Consider the following 26,821-nt stretch of genomic DNA (forward strand, 5'->3'; position numbering starts at 1 on the left):
GAAGCCTAATTTATAATGGAAATCCCAGGATGTTGGGGATTCCAGAGCCTAGGAAAGTTGCAGGCATGGGGTGAAGAGGTGCAAGTGCTATAGGAGCTGGAAGGACAGGACTACCCAGGCCCTCTGGAGCCAAGATGATTCCAACAGAGGCTTTAGATCCTGAACACAGAGCCACAGGATGAGGGGTTAGTCCTGCTGGGTTCAGCTTTGGTCTGACCTTTTCATGGTATGTTCCATTTCTCCCTTTTGGAATGGAAATGTGTGTTCTGTGCCACTGTACATTGGAATCATAGACTGCATCTTGTTTTGATCTTAAAGAGGCTCACATTTAAGGATTTGTCCTGGGTTTCAGCAGAGACTGTTCTTTGGACTACTGAACAATGTTGGGACTGTTAGGGGCTATGGGGATATTTGGGGATAGAATAAATGTTGCATTATGAGATGAAGATGAAATTTTAAATGCTTTGGTTGGGCATCAAAATGCCAAGGTGTGGAACTGCCGCGGTTAAGTCTTTGTTCCCTTGATGAGACTGAAAATTCCTGTGGAAACACACTTCTTAGTTGTTTTCAGAAAGGGTTAGCTGAGCAGAGAATACTTCCTGAACATGGGTCATACCATGCAATGGGCTGGGGACCTAGACTGAATAAGAGAGAATGTGACTGAGTATCAGACTCACCTCTCTGACTACTGACTACAGGCGATAATGCCATCCACGCAGGAGCAGGAGAGCTGGCCCTGCCCTGAGGACATGGGAGCAGGAGAGCTGGCAGATGGACTAACTCAGCTACTTCCAGGCCCTGATGCAGCCTCACCCCAACATCTACCCCGTGTATGACCCGCTGGAACACATGAAGAGGCCGGTCCTGCAGACCCAAAGCTTAGGAATCTCCATGACAAACGGCAACAACAGGATATCTGAGAGCAGTCCCAGTAAGGATCCGGTACTGATGGTGTAGGCCTCAAAGCAGATCCATGACTTGTCACAATGAACATCAAAACGTGTGGACAAAAGGCTATACTGCATGATACACTACAGCTTCTGTGACAAGATTTTTGTTGGTTTGTTGGTTTGTTTGTTTTATTTTACTGGGGGGAGGCTGCAAGGGCAGAGGGCGGATATGAGGGGACGGGGAGATTAGTGGGAATGCAGTGCATGACGTGTAAATCATCTATAATAAAAGTTAAAAAAGAGAGAGAGAAATGAATTTGTGTCCAGTGCTACCAAATCTTCATTTTCTTTTTGTGTTTTCTAGACAGTGTTTCTTTGTGCAGCTTTAGCTGTCCTGGAACTCACTCTGTAGACCAGGCTGAAATGGAACTCAGAGAGCCACCTGCCTCTGCTTCCTAACTGCTGGGATAAAGGCATGCGCCACCGCTGCCTGGCTGTCATTTTTCTTTTTCCATTTTTTTTTTCTTTTTCTGAGACAGGGTTTCTCAAGGCTGTTAAAATAAAATGTATAGGTTTGGCCTAGGAAGCCAATAACTGATACAGAGTCTGAAACGTACTTTAAAGCTGTAAGCACTAGGCCAAGTAGAACCCAAACTGATTCTAATCTACTCATAAATTAAAAGGAACTACTCTAAACCTCATAACATACATATATCCCAAGCACTTGCCAATCTGATCCTCAGAGGCTTCTTCCTCCTCCTCCACCCCCCACAACTGTCAATTCTTGGCTCTGCCCTCTCTCTAGAAAGTCCCATCTTCCACTTCCTGTCTTTCTGCCCAGCTGATTGGCTAAACAGTGCCTTATTGACAGTTGTTACATCCACTCAAGACATTCCTCCACAATAGGCAATCTCCAGGATAGCCTTGGCTGTCCTAGAACTCACTTGATAGACAAGGCTAGCGCTAAACTCAGAGGTCTGCCTTCCTCTGCCTTCCCAAGCGCTGGGGTTACAGGCACGCGCGTCACTGCACCTGCGTAGCTTTTTTTTTTTTTGGTTTTTCGAGACAGGGTTTCTCTGTGTAGCCTTGGCTGTCCTGAACTCACTTTGTAGACCAGGCTGGCCTTGAACTCACAGCGATCCGCCTGCCTCTGCCTCCCGAGAGCTGGGATTAAAGGCGTGTGCCACCCAACACCAGAATCTAGGTTTTTATTTGCACTTTACAATGCTGAGACTGGGAAGGTGGTTCAGTGTATAAAGCCACCGCGATGCAAGCATGAGGGCCCAAGTTCTAATCCCCCAGAGCCCATGAAAAAGCTAGGCAGAGAGCTCTGTGCCTTCCCAAGTACTGGGAGGCAGAGACAAGCAGTCCCTGGAGCTCACTGGCAAACAAAAATGAGATGGAGAAGCCATTGATGAAACATATATGCACATGTGTGCGCGCGCACACACATACACACACACACATGCATTTAACGTATACACAGACAAATATCAGGAACTATTTTAGTCATCTCCTATCTTTGGAACCTAAAATAATCTAATTATAAAGGGAGAGTGTTTACTTTGATTCTCAGAGTTAGCAACAATTTCAGAGTGTGATCAGGTGGACAGGAGTGTGGCAGGAGTGCACCTCTAATGACATAAAGGCCTCCCGTGAGGCTCCACGTCCCAAAGGTCCCATCACACCCGCAGAAGCACAAGCTGTGGAACATACAGTGCTGGGTGTGGTGGTGCACACCTAGGCAGGGCAGCCTGGTCTATAGAGAAAGTTCCAGGCCAACCAGAGCTACATGATGAGACTCTGTCCCCACAAACAACAACAACAGCAAAGATCCAAGATATAGAAGCAACAAATTAAGTAAAAAGATAAGAAAACACCATGACTCAAACAACATACACCAGCAGCATTCAGCTTATGGCCTGTGCTTTCTGCCTTGGGGAGACCTAGGCTAAATAAAACTTCACCTAAATAGTGTGGGATGGGGGACCCTTGCAAACAACACTACCTTGCCACAAGCCACCTGCTTTTTAACATCTCACCACATCTGGACACCTGTGGTAAGGGAAACAGTTACTGGACATCTTTAACCTTTCAAGGAATGCTGTTGCAAAGCACTCCACAGCACGCTGGGAAGAGACTCTCAAAGACTGTCTGGGGCTTGGGTAAACAAGTTCAAGTTATCATCAAAACATAATGTTTATGTGAGCGGGAAAGCGAGTGAGAACACACTGTGCTAGACTGCAGAACAACATTTCCCATTTGATCGCTGTCTTACACCGTCCTGCAGTCCCAGTCAACAGCACAACTTTGTCATCTTTGTCCACTATTCTATCTTCCCCGAAGAACCTGGCCTCTATGTGTAGTGTTAGTACAGAACACACATGTGATTAATACTTGTAAAATGAATGACTGAATGAGTAATTATTTTTTTCATTCAAAGACTAAAAAGAACAAAAACAAAAAACAGACTCAAGGAGAGCATGCTCTTTCTTCACTAGAATCAGCCAGCGAACACAGAGCAGGGACACGAACCCGTGCTCCTGTGCTCTCAGTAACTGAGCCCTGCGAAATTAGATTAAAACCTAGATATTTAAAGCTCTCTTGTTTGTACAATTTGGTAAACTGGTCTCTAAGGTATGAGGGTTCCTCTCTTCACAGTTTACTATTACAGATTTGAGGTGCAAGGTGTTCCATCTCAGCTTTCTACGAGCTCGTAGGATCGGAATTGTCAGGCAGTGCAGTAAGAGTTAAAACAAACTCAGGCTAACATGGGAATGAAAGTTGACTAGAGATCAATAAGCCCCAAATTACTTTGTTGGTCTGTTTGCTTGGTTTACGCTTTAGAAAACTCTACCTGTTAGCCTACAGACTTCCCCCAAATGCTATATATCAAAACTACTGAAAGAGCCAGGCACAGTGACGCACGCCTGCAATCCCGCACTCTGAGAGGCAAGCAGATCTCTGTGAGTTCAAGGCCAGCCTGGTCTACAGAGTGAGTAGAAAGCTACATAGGAAAATCTCTGTCTTGAAAAGGCAACAACAAAAAAAACAAAAACAAAAACCAGGAAAAAAACAAAACAAACTCCTGAAAGGGCAGATCAAAGCTCTGAGCATCAGGAAGTTGAAATGAATTAGAAGCTGTATATACTGCTGGTGTACAAATTGGTACCATCCATCTGAAAAAAAATAGCAACATAAGATGAATCATAAAAATGTTCATACTCTGTAATCTGGCAATCTCTCTCCTGTGATTTTATTCTAGACAAGATACTGGCCTAAAGAACAAAAGTCCACTAAACAAAGTGTTCACAGCGGCTTTTTTTTTTCCACTGCATCTTTGTCTCTTAACAACAAATATAGTAAGAACCAAAACAGGAAAACAAAGTACACAAGAACATGACTTAGTACATTATAGCGCATGCTGAAGGCAAATTACTCTTCAGCTGTTGAAAATAAATCTGAAGGGCTGAGGTGGCAGCTCAGTGGTACTGCTTACCTAGGACACTCAAGGTGCCTGGTTCCACTGCCAGCACCACACGAAACAAAAGGACAAATCCTTATCACTGGGCATTGATACAGACGTCATGGAATTAAATAAAATATGACTACAAAAGGATCAACGTGGGGACCCGGAGATGGCTCAGTGGGTAAGAGAACGTGTTGTGAGAGCTTGCAGACTGGAGTTTGACTCCCTAGCACCCACATGTTAATAACAACCATAAATGACTATGCATGGCCACAACCACAGTGTTAGCTAAGGAGGAGGGGTGAATCCCGGGAGCCTGATGGCCAGCCAAGCCTAGTGAAAAACTCAAGCTTCAGGTCCAGTGAGAGACTTTGTCTCAAGGGAATCAGGCGGAAAGACAGCAGGAGGTGAACTCCTCCTTTGGCCTCCATGTGTATGTATATACCTCTACTTATGTGCATATAGTCCATGCATACACACACATACACAAGGATTAGCACATGTGATCTTTAGCTCTGCAGACAGCTACACTTCCATCTAAGCATGACCTGAAAATTAATATAAAGCTCTGTGAGGTCATATGATTTGAGATGTTTATACTTTTTTCAGAACTTCTTTTAATGTTTTTTCCCCCATTACATATGTAAAGGCATTTTAAAAGTCCTAACAGAATAAATCTGGCCAGTTGGGCACAGTGGTGCACGCCTGTAATCCCATCACTCTGGAGGCAGAGGCAGGTGGATCTCTGAGTTTGAGGCCATCTGGTCTACACAGCAACTCAAGGACTGCCAGGGCTACACAGAGAAACCCTATCTCACTTCTCCCACACACAAAAATTCCTTTTCATATTAAAAAAAATGATGAGGGATGGAGAGATGGCTTAGAGGTTAGGAGCACTGACTGCTCTTTCAGAGGTCCTGAGTTCAATTCCCAGCAACCACATGGTGGCTCACAACCATCTATAATGTGATCTGGTGCCTCCTTCTGACCTGCAGGTGTACATGCAGACAGACCACTGTATACACAATAAATGAAATTTTAAAAAATGATAAGTGGGCATGGTGATACACGCCTTTAATCACTTGGGAGATATAAAATCCCTCCCCCTTTAAGCACTCAAGGCAGAGGCAGGTGGATCTCTTGTGAGATCCTGGTCTACAAAGTGAGTCTAGGACAGTCAGGGCTACACAGAGAAATCCTGTCTCAAACAAACAAACAAACAAAAATTACAAGAAACTCTGGCTCTTCCTACCTTGAATTAATTGTTTTTGTTTTTGTTTGTTTTGAGACAGGCTCTCACTACATATTCTTGTCTGGCCTCAAATGCATAGAGATCACATGTTTTTGCCTCTGCAGGACTGGGACTAAAGACCTGTGGTATGTGCCAGGCTAGTAGTCTCCTTTTAAAAGGCCAACAATATATTCTTCCCAGATTATCCAATTAAATATGAAGAGCAAGAAGACAAGGTTTGGGGCTTGGGAGATGCCTCAGTGCTTGAAATAACTGGTTGCTCTTCCAGAGGACCCAAGCTCAGTAGCCAATGCACTCACCGAGTGGCTCCCAACCACCTGGATTCCAGCTCCAGGGGATCCAACATCTTCATCTGGCCTCTCAGCAGGTCCCTGCACACACACTATACACTCACACCAACAACCACATATACACAAAAATAAAAGTGTATCTTTGAAAAAAGGAAGAAGATGACAGGTCTGGAAGTGCTCATAATCCTAAGAACAGCTGCTGTCTGAAGTACTAAGTAAAACCAGGAACCCAGAGAGGAGAGAAAAGCAAAGAGGCCACCAGGGCACTCTGTCAGAGGGCAGTGTGTTCCCGAAATCACATGGAGGAAGTCTGAGGTTTCCTGCCTCACCAGGTGGCTGCTGTGTCATCTCCATTTTACAAGTGTTTTGTGCACTTTGATTCTCTGAAGTAACTCAGGTGCCTATGATGTCACAAACCATGCCGTACTTCACAGAACTGTCACAAAGGACAATTCTTACAGGTCATGTTCAAGGTCATGTCCCATCTGCCCAGTGGAGAGAGGTGACCTAATGTCTTAACATCTGGCTGCTATTCAACTTTACAGATACAGAACTGAGCCCTTTCTATTTTGTCAGAGGTGGTAAAGCTGACCCTGACGCAGCCAGTTACATTGCGAGGAAGAAAGGGAGCTGAACAAGTTCCCCAAATACTCCAGCTACTCCAGATATCAAACGTCACTAAGACTATTAGGTGCCGTCAGCCAGATGTCCCAAGGAGAGGATGTAGCTCCTCTATAAGCAAAGAATTTTGCAAACTATTCAGAAACTGGATTCTGTTTCTGTCCTTTGCCCCAACTTGATCCTTTTCCAGGTCCCATAGAAATGCCTCAACGCTACCTTCATTCCCAAGGCTCTTCCCAGCTTACCTCCATCCACAGAGTATCTTCCCAACGGTAGTTTGGCTCGTTACTTGAACATATTGGACAGCAGGTTTTAAATCTTGATCCCTACTCTCAACCGCCCCCGCCCCCTTTCTGCTGGTAATAGACAGTATATGCCTGTGAGATGGAGAGATGAAAAATCACAATGTTGTGAAGTCAGAAAGGGAGTGATCACTGAGGTAAAAACAGGAGGTCTGGAGAGAGAAGGGAAGGGCAAGCCTAGGCCCAGGCCCTGCATCTTACCAACTGTATCACCTTCGACAAGTCCCACAGTTCTTCTGCGTCTTTTGTCTTATGCATACAATGAAGCTAGCAGCCCTGAGCGCTCAGACTAAAGTGTTTTGTAATTTCCAAAGCACTCTGAAGGTGTTGGGGCTTTCACCATCGTGGCCTGGAGTGCTGTTGGAAGGTCTAGAATATTAAGGTGGCCCGTGAGAGTTCAGGAAGAGAGCCGGGCGTGGTGGTGCACGCTTTTAATCCCAGCACTCGGGAGGCAGAGGCAGGCGGATCGCTGTGAGTTCGAGGCCAGCCTGGTCTACAAAGTGAGTCCAGGACAGCCAAGGCTACACAGAGACACCCTGTCTCAAAAAAACAAAAAAACAAAACAAAACAAAAAAAAAGAGTTCAGGAAGAGTTGGCCATGGTGGTACATGCTTAAAATCGCAGATCATGGGAAGTTGAGACTGGGAGATCAAAAGTTTAGGGCTAGGGAGATCATGCCTGGTACTGGAATACCAGCCAACTACCCAGGGCTAGTGAAGACGTTGACAGTTCTAAATAGCTGTCCTTATACTCACAGGCAAGTTCAGTCCTAAGTCCTCATCAAAGAACCTTCTCTTGCAACAGGCAGAGAGAGACCAATGCAGCAAGCCACAACCAATCCAAACGCACAGTTGTGGAGTCCAGGCCCACTGGATGCATCTATAGAACAATTCCTGCAGCTAAGACTCAGGGACCATTGCAGAAGAGAGAGAGAAAGACTAAGAACCAGACATCAGAGGGTTCGCTGCTGAGATTGTGTCTCCTGGGAATGTCAGAAGCCACACCCATAAAGTCTCACCAACGTGACTGCTTAAATGGGAGCTGAACAGGAACAACAGAAAAAAAAAAGTGCTATTACAATCCATGTAAGGACACCATATATGCCTATCAAGCCAACTAAGAGTGTAATTCCAGCAGCCAGGAGGCCCAAGCTGGCCAGTCTTGGCTACATAGTAAGACCCCGTCTCAAAACAAAGAATAATCTTGAGGAAATGGTGTGGCTAAAATCAAACTGCCCAGACTGTAATGGATTAAATACTGGGGGATGGGGGTGGGCAGAGCTAACTAGCGAATGGGCCGTGCCCTCAGGAGGCAGAGGTAGGAAGAACGCTGAGTTCAAGATCAGCCTGGTGTACAGAGTGAGTTCCAGGACAGCCAGGGCTCCAAGGAGAGACCCTGACTCAGAAAAAAACAAAAAAAAAAGCAAAGACAATACAATAAACAAAAAGAAGCTAGCAAATGGACAGAATTTACAGACTCTGCTTTTGGGAAGCTTGGCTAAAAAAGAAAAAGAAAAAAGAAAGAAAGAAAAGGAACGGGTGCTAATGGAGATGAGACTTTAGGAGGGTATTTGGCTAGAATATTCTTTAGTTTAACAGAACAAGCCAGGAAAAAAAAAAAAACAAAACGATCTTAAGGGATAGGATCTTGTGCACATGTGGGATACTTTTGTACTCTTGTCAAACATACTACAAGCCAAGAACTCATGGATTTAAATGGAAAAATAAAAAAACGGTTAGTCCTTGAACCCTTAAAAACTGTGGGCTGAATCGGGAAGGCGTAACTTAGCGATTAGGAACTGCATGCCCGACTGTGCGGCGGTTACAGGTTCAAGAAGGTCCACACAGGAAATGCTTCCACCAGGAGCACACTGCACTGGGAACCTCGGGTCTAGGGGACTAAGCATGCCAGGCAGAATCTGGAGAAAACTCCAAAGTGGCGTTTATAGAAAATATAAAACCTAGATCCTTGAAGCACAACAAGCTGTTCATTCTTGACAGGATAAAACAGAAGGGCAGAGGCCGTGCAGGAGTTACGCAGATGCTTTAGCCGACAACCATGGCGGTAGGGGACAGCCTCCAACAGCACCGGAAGAGAGCGGGGTCCTCTGGACACGCCCGCCCTGCCGCGGCGCTCCGTTAGCTCCGACGTACACAGCCTTCCTGCCGGAGATGCGCCACCGCGACGCCCCGCCCACCTAGGCGGAAAGGAAGGGGCGGGCGGGCGCCGGAAGCCCCTCCCGAGGCCGGCCTCCTGGCCGGAAATGATGCATTGGTCCCGCCCCCGCGCCGGCTACCTCGCGAGACTTCGCGGGTCCCTCCCTCTTTCCTTTCTGCCGCCGCCATGGTAGGTGTCTATCTCGTGGCCTCCGCTTGCTCGGGGCGGCTCGGAGCTCTACCGCTCTACCTCTCCGCCTCTCGGTTGCTTGCCCTGGTCCCAGTGGGGCTCCGTGGCTGCACGTAGCCTGCGGGGCGGGATGGCTCGTGTGGGTGTGGGGCGAGGAGCCTGGGGCCGCGTGTTCCGACCGGAGCTCGGATCGCTGAGACACGCGGGCCTGGGCGTCCGCGTGCCGTCCCGGTCTGTAATCTCAACCTTGCCCATGTGCTGCAGAAGGCAAGTCCTTGTTTGCAGGCGTGTTTCAGGCTGGCAAGCGTTGCTCCCTCTCCCTCCTCCTCCCTTTCCTTAGGCCTAACCAGTTTGCTGTTCCCTCCATACAGCCATCCAGACTGAGGAAGACCCGAAAACTCCGGGGCCACGTAAGCCACGGGCACGGCCGCATCGGTAAGTGTGGCACTCCGGCTTTGGGCTGTGTTGGAAGAGACGATGGAAATATTGACCTTGCCAGTCAGATTGGACAGCAGTTTCCTAGTCTGAAGACCCTCGAGTCCAGTTTAAGATGATTTTACGCAGGTAGTGGGTGGACGATGAACACACAGCGCTGGGATGTGGGATGCCGGAAACGCTTTTATCCCTGAGACTTGGAGAATAGTCGTGATTAAAAAATAGATCGTAGACTAGGAACAGACTAAGCCAGGGCACTTCAGCACTTGGGGAGGCTGATAGCCGCGTATCTTTGTATGCCTGCAGGTAAGCACCGCAAGCACCCTGGGGGCCGCGGGAATGCTGGAGGCATGCACCATCACAGGATCAACTTCGACAAATAGTGAGTTCTTTGGAAGTCGGGGGCATAAGGGATAACTTGAGAACACCTCTGGAAACTGCTTTCTTAACCTTGGTTATTGGTAACTTTAGCAGGCTTGAGGGGACATATCCGAGGCAAGAGTCACGCTCAGGTATTGCTTGTTGCCTTAGTGTGCTATAGTCCTCGAAGAATAACTGCTGACCTTATTCACTGGCTGTGGGCTTTCTGGCACAGTCAGTCACCAGGTTAGAGACACACACACACATAAGGTTTACCTGGGTTGCCTTCTACCAACCAATTAGAGGATGGTATATTATTACTATTCAGGGACCCTCTTTAAAGAGGGGTGCTAGTGAGTGACCTAACTTCTTCAGGGACTTAAGAGTTCAAAACTTGTATCAGGTGCCTGCTGTACCGGTTTACAACAGTGAAGATGAGGTAACTACAAAGATCAGTGTGCTTGGAGCCAGGCTCTGAAGATAGCTGTCCTCCCTTCCCAGTCACCCAGGTTACTTTGGGAAAGTTGGTATGAGGCATTACCACTTAAAGAGGAACCAGAGCTTCTGCCCAACTGTCAACCTGGATAAGCTGTGGACACTGGTCAGTGAGCAGACACGGGTCAATGCTGCAAAAAACAAGACCGGGGTTGCCCCCATCATTGATGTTGTGCGATCGGTGAGTGGATTGACTTGTCCGTTATTCTTGATGGGCCTATAGTTTAATCTACTCTGTCAAACTTATATTTATTTAGTTGTTGCCTGTCAGAGAATTCAACATTTTAATAGAATTGTTGCAGGTAATTGGATTGGTCCCAAAAAGACTGTTGAGCTGTATTGATACAGAATGGTCTTGTGGCAAAGCTTGGCCCTTGCAGGTTAAAAGTTATTTAAGGCCCTAAATTCTCTGTAAAGAGAGTCTCATGCTGCCTAAGTGAAGAGACCCAAACCATCGAGGGGCTTTCTGTTTAGCCGCCATTTCCCGCCTGTTCCACGTTTAGAGGAGGCAGTAGCTGGTTGGGAGGTTCGTGCTCAGCCGAGACTATAGAGTCACATCCTGACATGGTGCTTGTCTTGGTGTGCTAAAGTTCTCGAAGAGTAAGTGCTGTCTTGATTCACTGGTAGGTGTCCTTCAGTGTCCCTATTAGTGCCCAGATCAGACACATGTCCTACTGGGGTCGTGCATGCTTTGCTTGGAGCGCTATGGAGATGCTGTTGGTGGGTCTGTGAGGTGATGTTGATCCACCTTGAGTTCTAGCACAGCCAAGGGTACATAGGCCATCTGAAAAAGGTCAAGTCCAGCCTTAATCTTCGGGTGTTGAGTGTCTGTTGTGTAATATGACTTTCTCCCCTACCCCACCCCCCCCTTTTTTTTTTTTAGGGATACTACAAAGTTCTGGGGAAGGGCAAGCTCCCTAAGCAGCCAGTCATTGTGAAGGCCAAATTCTTTAGCAGAAGAGCTGAAGAGAAGATTAAGGGTGTTGGAGGTGCCTGTGTCCTGGTAGCTTAAAGCTGCCTGAGGAGGTTAATTAAATGCTACCATTTTACATGTGGTCTGAGTAGTTCCTTCAGTGACATTTCTATGTATCCTTGTCTATATGCTGGGAACCTGCCTAACAGATCTAAGATGTGAGGAGGTGTGGGCTGGTCAGTCTGTAATAGATGTTGCCCAACTTCACACGACCATAAACTCATGGGTTCCTGTGTATGCTGTATGGGTCTTGATCTTAAAAGAACTGATGAATGCCATGACTTTGAGCCATCAAATGCAAAAATTCCTAATTGAGCATGGTGGGCACATGCCTTAGTAATCCCAGCACTCTGGAGGCAGAGGCATGTTGGTCTATTGAGTTCAAGGCTAGCCTGTGCTATGCAGTTTTAGGACAGCCACATAGCAGATAACCTGTCTGAAAAGATTCTGAGACCAGAATTATTTGCCTGGGTTTGTAAGTGTACTACAGTGGACAGGTGGCTTGGAGACTGAGCTACTGGACAGATTGGCATGGGAAGTTTTGGGGAAGAGTTGGTTTTTCTAGACAGGGCTCTGTGTGTCCTTGGGCTGTCCTGGACTCTCGTATATCAGGCTGGCCTCCAACTCAAAAGAATCTGCCTGCCTGCCTCCCAAGTGCTGGGATTAAAGATGTCTACCACCACACCCTGCCCAGTCTCATTTTTCTTGTCCATGTGTGGTTTGTAGGGAGCATACCTACTTGAAAATGTCCTTTAGGAAGCATGGCTGTGATTCTAGCTGGTTTTACTTGTACATCTGAGTTTGTATCGTCTTACAAAAGAAAACCTGAAAATTGTCAATGCAGGGTCAACAGCAACGCTTTAAAAATTGACAGCACATAGTTCAGTGTAGAAGGTGACTGCAGTCCATAACACAAATTACACCATACTTAGCATAGAGAAGCGGTCTTTATGATATGAATGTGCCCAGACATAAATGTCAGCCAGGGGGGCTGGAGAGATGGCTCAGCGGTTAAGAGCACTGATTGCTCTTCCAGAGGTCATGAGTTCAATTCCCAGCAACCACAGGGTGGCTCACACCCATCTGTAATGTGATCTGATGCCCTCCTCTGGCCTGCAGATGTGCAAGTAGAGCACTGTGTACTTAAATAAATCTTTAAAAAAATAAATGTCAATGAGGAACCTGTACTTAGCCACAGCCTGACTGTTGGCTCTGTTTCTTAACAATTAGACTTTATTATGCAATCCAACTGTCCTATACAAGAGGGGGAAAGGATTAAAGGGAAATGAGTATCTGTTCCATAGGACAGATCCCCAGGTGTCTCGGGCCTGTAAGCTGGTCTTGCCAATTCTACATGGGATCCTGCTCCAGAAACTGCAGCCTCTCCTGCCTGCATCTCAGGCATGCAATGGCTGGTCTGGGTCAGGATCCCAGCCCCCTTCAATGTTTGATCAAAAACAATAGCTTGGCTGGAGTCCCCCAATCCACTTCCTGAATTCCAGACCCAGGATGGCTCCATCCAGTCTATAGCAATGTATGGGTGTTTCCAAGGGGCAAAGCCCGCCAAAACTGCTTTTACCTGGGACAAAGCTTACAGTCCTTTCCACTCCTCTTTTCAATTTGAATACCTCAGAAAAGCAGGGAATTGGCATGCTGCCCATAATTTCTGTGAGATTGTTGGGAAAGCTACACCTCAGCCTGCCTTGGCCGAGTTCTCATCCACATATCACATGCTGAGGTTTGAACCGGGCCTTGCCTTACAAGTTTCAAGTTGTAGACAATGGCTTCATAATATAAACTGATTGAAATTACCTGTAGATAATACAGTTTATGGAAGATGTTTGCAGTATGGTTTGTAAAAGGCCATTAGAACTAGCCAATTTAAAGTACATGTGTTTCCTTATTGTGTGCTGTCTTGAGGTCTGTAGGCCTTTGGTACCTAAGCCATCCACAGTGGAGTGGAATTCTGGCCCATCCTTCAGGAAAATGTGGCTGTCTCCATTTTCCTTGCATGGCTTGCTGTTTGGTGCAAGCATAGAAAGCACTTGTGTACCCAGAGTTTAGACATGCAGAGGTCCAAGGAGTGAACACATAGCAGTGCAAACATTGGTCTGAGAATACTTTAGAACCAGGAGGATGACCGCTTATGTTCAGAGTACTCTGCAGTTAAAACAACAAAAAATGCTCGATAATCTGCATCTGTAAATCTCTGGGACATTAAATTGACAAAATTTACTCTTGACTTTAGAGGTTAAGGGAGACTGTATGCTTGACACTCCAGGCTGCTTTAGTTGTCAGGTACAAACTGAGAGGCAGTGTAAGTGGGGACGGGGAACTTCCCAGGGAAAAGGCTTGTCAGAAGTGTACTAGTGATAAACACAGCTTCCCTGGGAAATTACATTTAAAATGTTTTGTAGCGTAAGCCAACTATGACTCTGGAAATACAATACTGTATGTCACCTCTAGTAAGAACACGGGTCCTGATGGGGAGGGGTGATGCATATATGCATCTGTGGTAGGATACTGTAAAGTAGGATCTGTAACATGACATTTGTGTGTAACCATCATGTTCACAGTAATTCTATGAAAAGGTTTTAGGCATGTGGCTTAATTATTACCTATAGTGTACATAGTTAAACACAGGAATTTTGTTATTTAGTGGCCTCAAACTCACAGTCATCTGCCTTTTTTTGCCTCCCCGAGTGCTGGGATTACAGGTGTGCCCCACTGCTCTCAGCAAACACAGCCATTTATAACAAAAACACTTCTTTATAATAGTTCTGCCTTCATGTATGCCTGCACACCAGAAGAGGGCACCAGATCTCATTATAGATGGTTATAAGCCACCATGCAGTTGCAGGGAATGGAACTCAAGACTTCTGTAAGAGCAGACAGTGCTCTTAACCACTGAGCTATCTCTCCAGCTCCCAACAAAACATATTCAGGTATTTGTGTAAGTCATGTTAACTATGAATTTCATGTTATGATAGTAAAATGTTTCTGCTAAACAAGTTGAATCTGATAGGATTGAGAATTCCTGGATTAGGGAGTCAAGGTCTTCCATGAAAGCAGAACCTGGAGATCCTTAATACATTCCGCCAGCCCATCCAAGCAAGCCAAGTGCCAGGATGGACTTCCTAAATTAGGAGCGCTGCAGAGTTAGGTTATGCTTAGAGGTATTTTGCCCTATAAGCCTGTGTGTCTGAGCCCTCATAGGCCAGATGGGCACTGGATCCTCTGGAACTAGAGTCACCGATCCGTGGGAGCCACCATGTAAGTGCTGGGAATTGAACCTGAATCCTCTGAAAAATGGACAATGCTCTTAACCTGGCTCCCTCCAGCCCCAAATGCACTATATTTTAAAATAGGTAAAAGTTTTAAAACTCAACAAAAGTTTACAGCTCCAGTTCGCAGTCTGATTTATAGCTGAAGGTTCTTTGCGCACACACAAAAGAGGAAGGAAATGGGAATGGGGACATGCAGAGACAGCAAAAGCACCTTTGGGGAACTGGGTGTTTTTCCTAACGAATCTACTGTCAGGAATCCCAGGCTGAGCTAACTATAGGGCTGGAGGCCACTACACCCAACTCAATTTTCCGGCCTCATTTGGAAACCCACACTTGTGGCCACAATCCTTTTATTCTTGACATAAAGCCAACTATGTAAGTAGCTTTCTCAAAAGATAATTTTGCCTTCCCAGAAGACAAACCCTCTGCATATTTTCTAAGTAGCAGGCCATAACTGGACAGGCTGGGGCCTGCACAAGCATCAATGGAAAAGGTGAGGATGGAAAGAAATCTAAGATGGGGGTCATCTCATTTAAATAGGTTAGGGTACAAGGACAGTTCACATCCTGCTAAACGCAGTGTAACAACATGTCCCTTATCTCAGGAGTTTTCAAGGTCTGTTCTACAAAGGCCTTGGTGTGTTGGAAACCTAAAGTAAAGCATTCTTATTCCAAGTTTTCCTTAAAAAAGAAAATGTAATTGAGCTTTCTGGGTGCAACTGCAGAGTGATATGGAGGAGCCAGTGGTAGTGTATGAGGATTGAGTTTAAACCCAGTGTTAGCAGTGCTTGGGCTGGAATCCACTGATGTCAGGCTACCCAGTAATATCACTCAGTGATGAGATCAAGGGGCAAAGAGCACCCTTTCCATCACTGGAAACACCCAAACAGCGGCTAACGGAAGCTGAAGGAGAGCTGTGGCAGGTGTCTTCTACCTTGAGAACTCAAGTTCAGGGGTGGCCAGGCAACCCACATGAAACTAACCCGTTTACCACATGCCCTGTATGATGGCGTTTCATCCAGATTCACCTATTTTGGAGAGAACTAGATAATGAAACCAAAGAACACATGGGACTCTTAGGCCCAAATGGATGTACAGTTTATTGAGAACGTCTGTGGATCGTGTAAGGAGAAATGCCCTGTACCGCATCATGGCCACCACTGACTGGAAGCTGCACTTCGCATGACTCACTGACCATGTCAGGGGGTAGAAGAAACAAGACAGGGCCCGGCCTAAGTGCCAGGCTCTACATGCAAGTAGGGGCAGAGTGGTTCTTGCCTTTCAGAAACAGAGGCTTGGAAGACAGGGGAACTACTAAAAAGAAAAAAGAAACTCTAGGATTTAAAACAACAACCAGTCCTCTTGTACGTAATTGAGACAGCACCTGCTCCCCAGGGCCTGAGACCGGCAGCAGGGGCCATAGGCAGGCAGGCAGGCAGGCAGGCCAGCCGTCTTCAGGACAGCAGTGGTTTGGCTGAGACAGTCAGCCGCACATAACTGGCCAGTCACAAGCACCCAGCAGACTCCATGCTCAGGCAAGGCAGGAAAGCACCTGGCCCTCGGGAATATACAAACATTGAACAGGTTCTCTTTGCTTATTACAAAAACAGTTAAAGCTTACAGCAGATTATTTACAAACAGTATCCTGGGATATGGTAAAGGCAGAGGTTGAGTGGCTTGGAGGTGCGGTCTGTAGGGTGAGAGTGGCCACAGCAGCCCACAGGGTCCCAGGCTGAGCCCTCACCCCGGCCCTGCAAAGCACTAGATTCTGCTACTGGAAAAGGCATTTAATTCTTCTTGTGGAGGAACTTCATCTTGTTGCCTGTGGGGACAAGCCAGAGAAGGCAAAGATGATGTTTTATGACACCTCCATGCTCTCTCCCTGCTGCACCCCGGCCCCCCCTTCCTCTCCCTGCAAAAAGAATTAGAGAGATTGAAGCAATAGCTCTGATAAAGGTAGGGTAAACACTGCTTGGGACACTGATCAGCCACTGTGTGACCTTGGGCACCACACTGCACCTCTGGCTTGTTTCATTTAAAGACCTGCTACAGTCCCGAGATCACACTGGCTGAGCTCCCTGAAGGATTGGCACTCTGGCATTGAGACTTAGGGACCTTACAGCCTAGAACAAAGATGACCATCATTTCCAGCTCACATGTGAACACAGGAAGGCATGACCAAAGGAGAAATGACTTATGATCAAATCTGTGGCTCTTTTTGTGACTCTTGTGCTAAATGCTCTTAAAGTCATAGCCGGGCACCTCCTCTTCCTCACAGGATCTCCTCCTGCTCTGTCTACAGTCTCGCTATCATATTTGCTGGCATAGACTCACAGTATTTCAGGGGACAGCACCTCTGACGATCTCCATCAGTACCAACTTACCCAAGCCACGGAGAAACTTGTTCATCCCGCTCTGCTCAGTGTCGGGGAGCTCCTCTAGATACTGCTCCACCCGCTGCTCAAAGAGGCCTGAGAACGACGGACAGCAGGGGTGAGGACGGACCAACAGCCACGACCATGTGATGGGCCGCGCAGCGCAGTGCAGAAGGGAGAAGATAGGCATCTAGTCTAACACATGGTGGGAGCACCGGGCCAGAACTGTGCCTGGCTCAGGACAGTGACTGTTAGCGACACAGCTCACAGGTGCTCACTAATGAGAGCAAGACGAGTTCTACAGCCTGACTCCCACAGCTGCCCATGCCTGAGAGCGGCTGCTCTGTGCTTCAGGGTGGCCCTCTGTGGAGCCTCTACCTTCTTCTAGACTGCTTCACCATGCTGTTCCAACAAGCTTTGTTAAGCTAAATGGTTAACAGTAGTGGGGGAAAGAAAAAGGCTAGATGTAAGGCTCTCAATGAGGGAGGGGAGCTGGTACAACACCCAGAGACAAGATAACCAGCAGCCTTAAATGAACTGCCAGCAACCCACGGCAGCCGGCCCAGTCCTTTCCAAGGGACTTCCCAGCTCCTGGGTCCTCAGAAGCCTCCAGAGTGTTCAGTCTGGTCCTTTTCCAGGAACAAAGACATGTGATACAGGAATATGGGCAACCAACACCAGCTGCTCTCAACTGGAGATGTCTCATGCTGCCTCTTTTTGTTGTTGTTTTGTTTGAGACAGGGACTTAACTTTAATCCTTTTAAAGACACCTTTAATCCCAGCACTTGGGAGGCAAAGGCAGGCAGATCTCTGTGAGTTCAAGGCCAGTCTAGTCTATGAAGTGAGTTCCAGGACAGCCAGAGCTTGTTTGTCTTGAAAAACAAACAAACAAAACAAAAACAAAAAACCTATCCCAATGCCTGCCTTCTTTCTTTTTCTTCTTCTTGTTCTTTTTAATGATTGCATGCAGCCCGTGCTGGTCCTAAACTTAATACATAGCAGAGGATGATCTTGAACTCCTGCCTCCACCTCCCAAGTACTAGGATTCCAGGCAAGGCTACCACACCCAGCTGGTATGTCTTATGAAGGTTTACTGTGACAAGAAGGTACAGAGCTCCAGGCCAGCTGTAGTACTGCACATCTGTAGCCCCTAAACTTGGGGGCCTGAGACAGAAAATTCCCTAGAGTTCAAGACCAACCAGGCACCCGGGCGTGATGGTGCATGCCTTTAATCCCAGCACTCGGGAGGCAGTGGCAGGCAGATCGATATGAGTTCGAGGCCAGCCTGGTCTACAAAGTGAGTCCAGGACACAGGGAAGCCCTGTCTCGAAAAACCAAAACACAAAACAAAACAAACAAAAAAAGACCAGCCAGACTACAGAAGATCCTTATTCAAAAACGAAAGCATAGCCAGGCATGGTGGCCCCCACATCTTTAATCCCAGCACTCCAGAGGCAACGGTAGACAGATCTTTGAGACAAAGCTAGCCTGATCTATAGAGTGAGTTCTAGGACAGTCAGGGATACACATAGAAACCCTGTGATGAAAAACCAAATTAAAAAATAAATAAATAAATAAATAAAAAGAACTACTTTACAAGTTTCTAACAGAAGAAAAGAGCAGTTAAGAAACCTGGCCCTTGATGCCCGGCAAAGCCCAGTTATATGGAACTCTGAAGACAGCCCTCAGCTCCCCATCCCAGTGTCTGTGGCCTTACCCTTTGCCCGACACTTTCTTAGCTCCCTGTCTTGGATGAAGCCAGCAAACATCTGAGACTCCATAAAAACCTCAAGAAAACGGCGGATGCTTTTGGAGGCCACAGACTTGCGGAAGGCCTCTCGCTGAAAAGCCCTTTCCCCCTTCTCACTGTGGGTCAGGAAGAGGGAGTAGTGCCCCACAGTCTCCACAAAGAACCGGATAAATACTTCTGACACCAGTCCATTGAGGGTATTACATTCTAGAAGGGAAAAGAAAAGTCACTGACATTGAGCTCACAACCCTGTGAGGCCATCTCCAACCTCCCACTGCGTTAGTCTCACACACTTACAGCCAGTATATATACTGTCCTTGAGACCATCTGCTGTGCTCAAGAGCTGTTACCTAGCCTGTGAGCTCCTGGAGGTCAGAAACTGTTCTAAGCATGAAAATTGGAGAGCAAAGCATCCCTTTTCCCACTTCCCTCACAAGTGAGGAAGGTCCCTCCATCGCCTACAACGGCCTGAAACAAGGCCTAAGAGGGAAGACTGATTGTCAGCAAGAAGTCTGTGGGCAGAAAAATCACTAGGCCTAAGTAGAGGGACCCAGGTCTTACGCCTCAGCTTCACCAGCAGAAGAGGCCACTGCCCAAGCAGGGCTCTAGGCCCGTGAAGCCCAGGCTCGGAGCAGAAGGATTCTGTCCTCACCATCATCAGAGTCACTGTCAGAATCCTGGGAGATGAGCTCATTCTTCCTCTCTAGAGCCTGCTCCAGAGCAGCTTGTAACTTCCTAGGTAACAATGTGTCCTCATCATCCATCTGTAGAAGGAAAAGACAGCAGGGGTGATCACAGCTCACACTGACGAGCAACGGTGCTAGGCCCTGGTCCAAAGCATTGACAGTGTTATTATCTTCATTTTATGGTGAGGGAACTGAAGCACAGATAAGTCAGAAACGTGCGCAAGGTTACACAGGCTGAAGAAGAGCCGATTCACTGCGCACTGTAGCCTGGGCCAATCGGGAACTCCTACCCCACTTCCTTTATTCATCTACGTTCACCCCAGGTGCAAGTACAGTGAGCTTGGAGAGGAAGACAGGCCGAGCCTGTATCCCAGCTGCTGTTCCTGAGCTGGCTGCATCCTGGTGCCTTAAACTTGGAGCCCTTAGCTCTGTCAGTGGTATGTAGTACCTCCCAAGGAGGACATGCTGGGTCATGCTCCTATTCGGGAAGCCAAGAAAATCCCACAACTAAGGAAGGCTTTTTGCAGCAGACAATGACTGTACACCTTTATATTACAAAGCACATTTCAGTGGTGTTTAAAATCCCCAGAGTATCTCTTGAGAGGTGTTGTCTGATGAGAGCACTGGCTCAGGGAAATTTGGAGGCCTCTTATCTGTTTTTAGACCATGTGCTCAAACACAGAGACCCTACCTCACAAACAAACAAAACGAAGCCAAGTATGGTGGCACATGTCTTTATTTTTTTTTTATATTTATTAATTAAGTATACAGTGTTTTGCCTGCATGTAGACTTGCAGGCCAGAAGGGGGCATCAGATCTCCTTATAGATGGTTGTGAGCCACCATGTGGTTGCTAGGAATTGAACTCAGGACCTTTGGAAGAGCAGGCAATGATCTTAACCACTGAGCCATCTCTCTAGCCTTGTGTATGCCTTTAATCCCAGCACTTGGGAAGCAGAGGCAGGCAGATCTCTGTGAGTTCAAGGCCAGCCTGGTCGACAAAGTGAGTCCAGGACAGCCAAGACTACATAGAGAAACCCTGTCTTGAAAAACCAACCAAGCAACCAACCAACCAAACACTAAAAAAAAACCCACATCACTCAAATCCCTGAGGTGAGTCTTCACACATTCAGGTCCTATTTTTTTGAACGTTCTTCCCAGAAAAGCTGAGAGTGGTAAAAACACGCCTGCAATCCCAGCACCCAGCAGGAGAACCATCACCAGTTCCAGGCCAGCCGGAGCTGGAGAGTGAGACCCTAGATCAAAGACAAACCAACACAAACTAGACAGTACGATGAGGATGAGGGTTCTCAAGTCAGCTTCTCTCCACCCCTGTCTAATCTGCCTATTCTGTGGGTTTGAAACTCAGAGTTCAAAAAGCAGGCTGACTGGTGACTGAGAGCCTAGGGCCTGCCTGGGGCACTGCTGCACGCTGCTCTTACCTGTCGGATGAATCGGTCGGATCCCAGATTCACCATCAGTGCCTGAGAAAGAATCAGAGGGGTGGATCGGGGACTGAGCCTTGCGGTGCCCTTTGACAGGGACCAGACCCTCCATGTTCCCAGGGACAGATGACAGTAAAGAATGAGCCAGAGATAAACCTCCCAGGAAAAAGGACAGAAGATGTTTGAGGACCGGAAACCTGAGGTAAGTAAGAAGACCCCAACAGCCTTCCTTTCTTCCTCCCCCGCCCTCCGCTGGCTCCCCAGGCGGCCTACCTCTTCCACAGGTAACTCCTTCAATTTGGGAAGGGAGCTGGAGAGCAGGCCAACCAGGAAGGGGGTGGGACAGCAGACGATGTCAATCATGGAGGCTGGGAGGACAGGAATGAAGGTGTGCTGCCAGGAGAAGGGGTAGAGCAAGGCCACCACCGCGTGAGAGCAGCTGGACAGGGTACTGATGGACAGACAGAGAGACAGGGCACCTGAGCCCAGGCCTGCACCTAAGCCCAGGGCCGACACCCTCAGGGACACACAGTTAGAAACTACAGGGGCTCAGGACATCCTTTGATGTGTTGCACTTTCAGGGACTCTACCAAGAAACAGCCATGAAAATATGTGAGCAGCACACTTGAACATACAAAGTGTTCTGTATGCATATGTGTGTCTATGTCTCTCACACATACACAAGTCTACACTCACCCCAGATGTACAGACAGGCCTGGGTTGGTGGGAGCAGCACCTCAGGCTAGGAAGAACAAAAGGCACACCAGTAGGAGCTTATTGCAAAGTGCACTGTGGGAAGTGCTGCAGAAGTCCCTCGATCTGTTCCTCTTTCACACTGGGGTCTGTGGAACACTCAGCTTGCTCCTAAGTGGCAGTTAGGACACAACTAGTTTTGTCATCTTCTAACGCAGTACTTCTCTGCCCTCTGGGTTTCTATTTCATTCTCCTTAGCTGCTAACAAAGGTAGGACTAAAGGGAGAGTGCAGAAACCAGAGGGGGTGTGGTGGCCCATGTCTTCCTAAAGTGCCACTCTTCTTTCCTTTCAGGTCTCACTCGGGTCATCCCTTTCTCGTCCTGGAGGGGGCTCCAGGCCTCCAGACCTAGCAACACATAGGGCTGGCTACGGGAGCCTAATCAGCAAAGGGAAACTAGGAAAACAATCACAGCGGTGCAATCCTGAAGTTCACAGGCAAAACTGAGTGCACATACCCAGCTTGTGCAGAGGCCTGCTGTGAGGAGCCACAGCTGGCCTGAGGAACCCCTGTCCACCAGGAGAAAAGCCAGAGGACCTCTAAATGAGCCAAGTGCTGAGACAAGCACCTTAGAAGCAGCTAGCTAGAGGCTTACAGCACATGATCATTTGAAACCTGCCTGAGCAGCACAGCAAGATCTCTTAAAGAAAAGATCTTTCCCTAGGGACCATATTACAGCTAAGGACACAAAGGCCTAGAGCTCATCTCACTTTAACCCTGACTTTCCTTTTGCGTCACTGGTCCTCAGCCATCATCCAGAAAAGCCCAGGGTCCCCTGGGCCTACTGATACATAACTGTCATACTAACATTTGGGTGAGTTCCAGGCTAGGCTGAGCTACATAAGTCGTTGGAGATCATTCTTGCTTATGTTGTGAAGTCTACCCCACACCCAAAAAGTATCTGTGTTCTCCCTGAGGTGCTGTAGCATGGACTTAAGCTTATACCTAATGCCCCAATGGTGAGAAAATGTGGGGTCTATCTATGACAAAAGCCAACCCCTGCTCCTTTTCTCTAAGGACTATGGATGGTCACAGGTAGCTGTCAGCCAGGCCGGGTGTGACTAACTTGTCATCTAATGGGCACCTAAAATACTGCTGGGCCTGGAGACCTAAGTGACCTGACCCTGAGAGCCATCGTCCTGAGGACAGCAAGAGAAGTAATCTGGGAAAGATCTGGAAAAGGGCTGTTTCAGATCAAGGGACACACTGATGTCCACAATCCCTTCCAATGTGCTAGGGGTGGGGAGGCAGGAGGTGTCGTAAAGCCTCCAGGGCTAACCAAGGCGGAGTTCTGCCACCACCAAGAAAGGATTTTTGAAAACCTTAAAAGAAGGCACAAGGGGCATGAGCTACGCCGGAACTACCACAGTTCTGGTCCGTGTTCCAGCACGGAGGCTCTTCAGGCAGGCACACTCTCATGAAAAGGAAAGCTTTTTTCCTAAGACCCAGGACTGGTCAAACTTGAATGCTAGCTGGGCAGTGGTGGGCACTCGCCTTTGATCCCAGCACTCAGGAGGCAGGGGCAGGCGGATCTCTGAGTCCAAGGCCAGCCTGGTCTACAGAGTAAGTTCCAGCACAGTCAAGGCTACACAGAGAAACACTGTCTCGCAAACAAACAAACAAACAAACAAACCCCAAACCCACCAAAACTTGAATGCCAAGCAGGCCAAAAACTAGGACCGCGAGGTATTCTCCCTCTGGAATGTGCTTAGAGGTAGCTGCAACCACAGGAGACAATAGCTGTATTCAGTAGTCCTGCAGGAGCGGGACTGTGGTGTGGGTGGAAAAAGAAGTTCAGCATGGGGTATAGGTGTGGGTGTTTGTGTGTAACACCTTCTGGAATAGAAAACTCAGGGTCCAGGTACAGTCTGGGGCCACTCCAATCTGGCTAGGCCACGCTAGGCAGAATACCATAGCTGCCACTCATGGCTGGTCTTAGCTGCCACACTGGGCCCCTTGACAACAGCAAGGTAGGCCTTGAACCAGCTAGAGCGGTGTTTCTCAACCTTCCTGCGGCCCTTTAATACAGTTAGTTCCTCATACTGTGGTTTACCCCAACCCTAAAATTATCTTCATTGCTACTTCATAACTAATTTTGCTACTGTTAATAATCATAATGTAAATATCTGTATTTCCTTATGGTCTTAGGTGAAAGGGATTGACTCCCCACAGGGGTTAGACCCGGAAGTTGAAAACCGCTGACCTAGTCTGTTGGCACACAGAGCTCCACAGCTCGGAGAGGAATATGAGAGAAGTAATCTTTATTTCTAAGCTCTCACCATCTCTGGAGAGGTTGGTAGCTCAGCTAGGGGTGACACCCAGGAATGAAGCATGAAGGCTGCAAGTTCAAGGCCAGCTTGGGCTACACAGTGACATCCTGTTTCCAAACAGCAACCACCGAAGAAACTCAGCTATTGTAGCTTTTCCTTCCCCTCTCCCTGAGCTGAGCACCAGCTTGAGTTCCTGCCCCACTGCCTGAGAGAGCAATTAGGAGAGTGCCTCTTCTCTACTACCTCCCCTTGCATACAGAAGAAAATATGCTGGGTCTGGTGGTGAATGCCTGTGATCCCAGCACTCAGGAGGCAGAGGCAGATGGATCGCTGTGAATTTGAGGCCAGCCTGGTCTAGAGTGAGTCCAGGATAGCCAGGACTACACAGAAAAAAACCTGTCTCAAAAAAAAAGAAAAACCAAACCAAACCAAACAAACAAACAAACAAAACAAGCCAGAAGAAAATACACCAGGGCTTTGGTACTCACTAGAGGACAAACAAAAGAGCTTTTACTGGCCTCCTCTTAGCACCTGACACAAGCAAGACACAGCACACAGCATGCAGCTTAATGGCTAAGTGACAGGATAAACACCACGCTAGAGAAACCACTGCGTCGGCTTCTTGGTGGCATCTTTGACAAGAATAAATGACACGTACCACCAACATTCCTTTCTCCCCCTGCACCCACCCTACATACTAAACAAGACACCTCACTCAGCTACTGAGAACTCACTTTTCTCTTCCCAGATGTCTCAGGTCCAACAATCATCGCTTCCAGCACTCCCTACAGTCATGATCTCTACCTGTAAAACTCAAAGTGCCTACCTGCTGGACCAAGGCTCTTTTCTTGGCCTTCTTACATTAACTGCCCAGCTCCCCATACATCCACTCTCTGGACCTCCTCGTCCGTCTGTCTCCGTCTCTCTCTCCTTCTCCCCCTCCCTCCCCCTTCTCTCTCAGTCGATTGTAACCTCTGTCCTACTCACATTCTCAAGGGCCCATCTTGTCTTTCTCCACAGCTCCCTGGAACCAGCCTTGGATTATTTCTGCCCCCCACTTCTCCAAGGTCCCCTCAGCTAACCCCTACAGAAGAGCTTAGCAGCGCTCACACAGCAGCCCTTCCTGGAGGGCATCACCCCTGAAGCTTAGCGTCCTGCACAGGCGGCTTGGCTGAGGTTACTCGCCACCTACATACAATTGTCCTTGCACCTGTACAGACGTGGCTACTGCACAGGAAGTGTCCCTCTTCTTCCTCGGGCCAAGTCCTCAACTGGGTCCTCAGTCCTACTACCCAGCTCTCCCCATCGGTCTGCTAACCCTTCTTTACGTGATCTTTACCTCAACACGCGCACACGCACAAGCAGGCACTAATACCACAATGTGTGGGATACACCAAGACTTGTAAAAACTTGCTGAATTCATTAATGGGTGTGGCCCCCCCTCCTCCCTTGCCCTCTGGGTCCTACCTGAGCTTATCTGCTACAAAAATAACTCTGCGCTCCAACAGCAGTGAGGCAAAGATTCGGATAAGTTGTCGCACACTGAGGCAGGTGAAAAGGCATTCGAAGTCCACGTGCTCTAGCCGGGAGTCCATGGGCCGACGCAGCTCCAACACCTGTAGGGAAGTGAAGGCAGTGGCAGAAGGGAGCGAGGTGAGAGCCCATGACTGCACGCACAGCACCTGCAGGCTGCTTCCCCTTCCAGGCTCCCCAACCCTCTCATGAGGCAGGAGACCCAGTGTCCACTTCCCTTGAACTCTAGTTCTGCCCCCACAGTCAACACCAGCCTATGGACAGCGGGGCTGCAGGGCCAGACATAGATTCTGAGGAAAGCAAGAACGGTTAACTGTTCCCACGGGTAAGGAGAAGCAGGGAGTCACACAGCCGCATTTACACGAGTCTCCTGCCTTCTTTCCCATTTCTTTCAGCACGCTCACCAGACCCCACAACCTACCACTGCTTTCTAAGCCACAGGGAGAATGCTAGGGACTCTGGCCTCGTCCATCTCTGGGGAGGCAGTGCTGCTGTCCTGGTTGCCATGTCCCCTGTTTTTCCTGCTATGAAGGGTTTCTTTCCAGAGGCTGCCCTGCCATCCTGTCCCTTATCTCTACCACCCTAAGCCCTGTGCCAAGGATTAGGAAAGATCTGGCTATTCTAAAACTCTTGCAAGGATCCTGGATTGTCGTTATGAAGCCAGGCCTAGAAGTATCCCACCTAAGAACTATTCCAAGGTACACATGACAGCTCCCAGCGGCCCTTCCCTGGAGGCATGGGGTGGGCGGCAGGGCGTGCAAGCCACCCCAGCACTGCCAGGAGGAGGAATGCTGACTCTCAGCATCTGTGGGGCAGCAATGGTACGCAGGCCTCCTGAGAAGAAAGAAACTATCCCTTCCGGCCTTGTGGCGTCATAGCTAAGCCTCCTCAAGGGGCTGGCCTCCAGGGGCCTCAACTGTTCTTGCTTCGGATCTGTTCCCGTCACCTACAGGGCCTCAGCTCCCACCTCTCTGCCTTGGGTTACTTCCAGTCCCCTAAGCACTGTTGCTTTTGCAAGTGAAGGAATTCTTAGCTCAGTGTTCACCACCTTGGGTTCTGAAAAACGTCAACAGGGATGCAGGGGGCTGCAGGACTTGTATGCACTGCCTTTCCCGACAGTGGTGAACCCCAGGAAGACCCAGTGAATGACCCAGGTGATCAGTGGGTGTGGGCTGAAGGCATGCCATAGCGCAATTATGTCAGAGAGACTTTTAATCCTGCTTGGTATCTGTGTCTACCCTAAAAGAAGACACAACAACACTCTGTAGCCTTGCCTCCTGAGAGCCCTGCAA

At 48.0% G+C, this 26,821-nt stretch overlaps 3 protein-coding genes and 1 long non-coding RNA gene across 12 annotated transcripts in view; 2 read left to right on the forward strand and 2 right to left on the reverse strand.

Annotated features, from left to right (window-relative positions):
• The window catches only part of TRIM66 (tripartite motif containing 66), a 66,319-nt gene extending 57,336 nt beyond the window's left edge, over nt 1–8,983 (reverse strand). For 2 of the 3 annotated variants that reach the window (XM_084772496.1, XM_084772491.1), the window contains exon 1: nt 6,768–8,983. In XM_084772496.1, coding sequence (XP_084628622.1) covers nt 6,768–6,773 — 6 coding nt within the window. In that variant the 5' untranslated portion in view covers nt 6,774–8,983. The remainder of the gene's footprint in view (nt 1–6,767) is intronic. The other variant, XM_084772492.1, reaches the window with a different exon arrangement.
• On the forward strand, nt 8,983–11,515 carry RPL27A (ribosomal protein L27a). Its single transcript, XM_084772534.1, has 5 exons — nt 8,983–9,170; nt 9,542–9,605; nt 9,912–9,987; nt 10,467–10,641; nt 11,344–11,515. The coding sequence occupies exons 1-5, from the start codon at nt 9,168–9,170 to the stop codon at nt 11,470–11,472; spliced, it is 447 nt and encodes a 148-aa protein (XP_084628660.1). The 5' UTR covers nt 8,983–9,167; the 3' UTR covers nt 11,473–11,515.
• Nucleotides 11,516–15,795: 4,280 nt separating this feature from the next.
• The window catches only part of DENND2B (DENN domain containing 2B), a 185,560-nt gene continuing 174,534 nt past the window's right edge, over nt 15,796–26,821 (reverse strand). For all 7 annotated transcript variants that reach the window (XM_084772510.1, XM_084772507.1, XM_084772509.1 and 4 more), the window contains 7 exons: nt 25,464–25,612; nt 21,248–21,425; nt 20,972–21,013; nt 19,497–19,608; nt 18,812–19,051; nt 17,104–17,190; nt 15,796–16,541 (listed from right to left, as the gene is read on the reverse strand). In XM_084772510.1, coding sequence (XP_084628636.1) covers nt 16,507–16,541; nt 17,104–17,190; nt 18,812–19,051; nt 19,497–19,608; nt 20,972–21,013; nt 21,248–21,425; nt 25,464–25,612 — 843 coding nt within the window. In that variant the 3' untranslated portion in view covers nt 15,796–16,506. The remainder of the gene's footprint in view (nt 16,542–17,103; nt 17,191–18,811; nt 19,052–19,496; nt 19,609–20,971; nt 21,014–21,247; nt 21,426–25,463; nt 25,613–26,821) is intronic.
• LOC311592298 lies at nt 21,067–22,717 on the forward strand. Its single transcript, XR_014777370.1, has 2 exons — nt 21,067–21,176; nt 22,021–22,717. It is a non-coding gene; the product is annotated as an uncharacterized lncRNA (long non-coding RNA).

Source organism: Acomys minous (genome assembly GCF_964271855.1).
Source record: "Acomys minous genome assembly, chromosome: 2".
Lineage (NCBI taxonomy): Eukaryota > Metazoa > Chordata > Mammalia > Rodentia > Muridae > Acomys > Acomys minous.

Coding starts and splice junctions, on each gene's coding strand:
- RPL27A (XM_084772534.1), top strand. Junction 9,606..9,911: donor CCACGGGCACGGCCGCATCG/GTAAGTGTGGCA, acceptor GTATGCCTGCAG/GTAAGCACCGCAAGCACCCT. Junction 10,642..11,343: donor TCATTGATGTTGTGCGATCG/GTGAGTGGATTG, acceptor TTTTTTTTTTAG/GGATACTACAAAGTTCTGGG.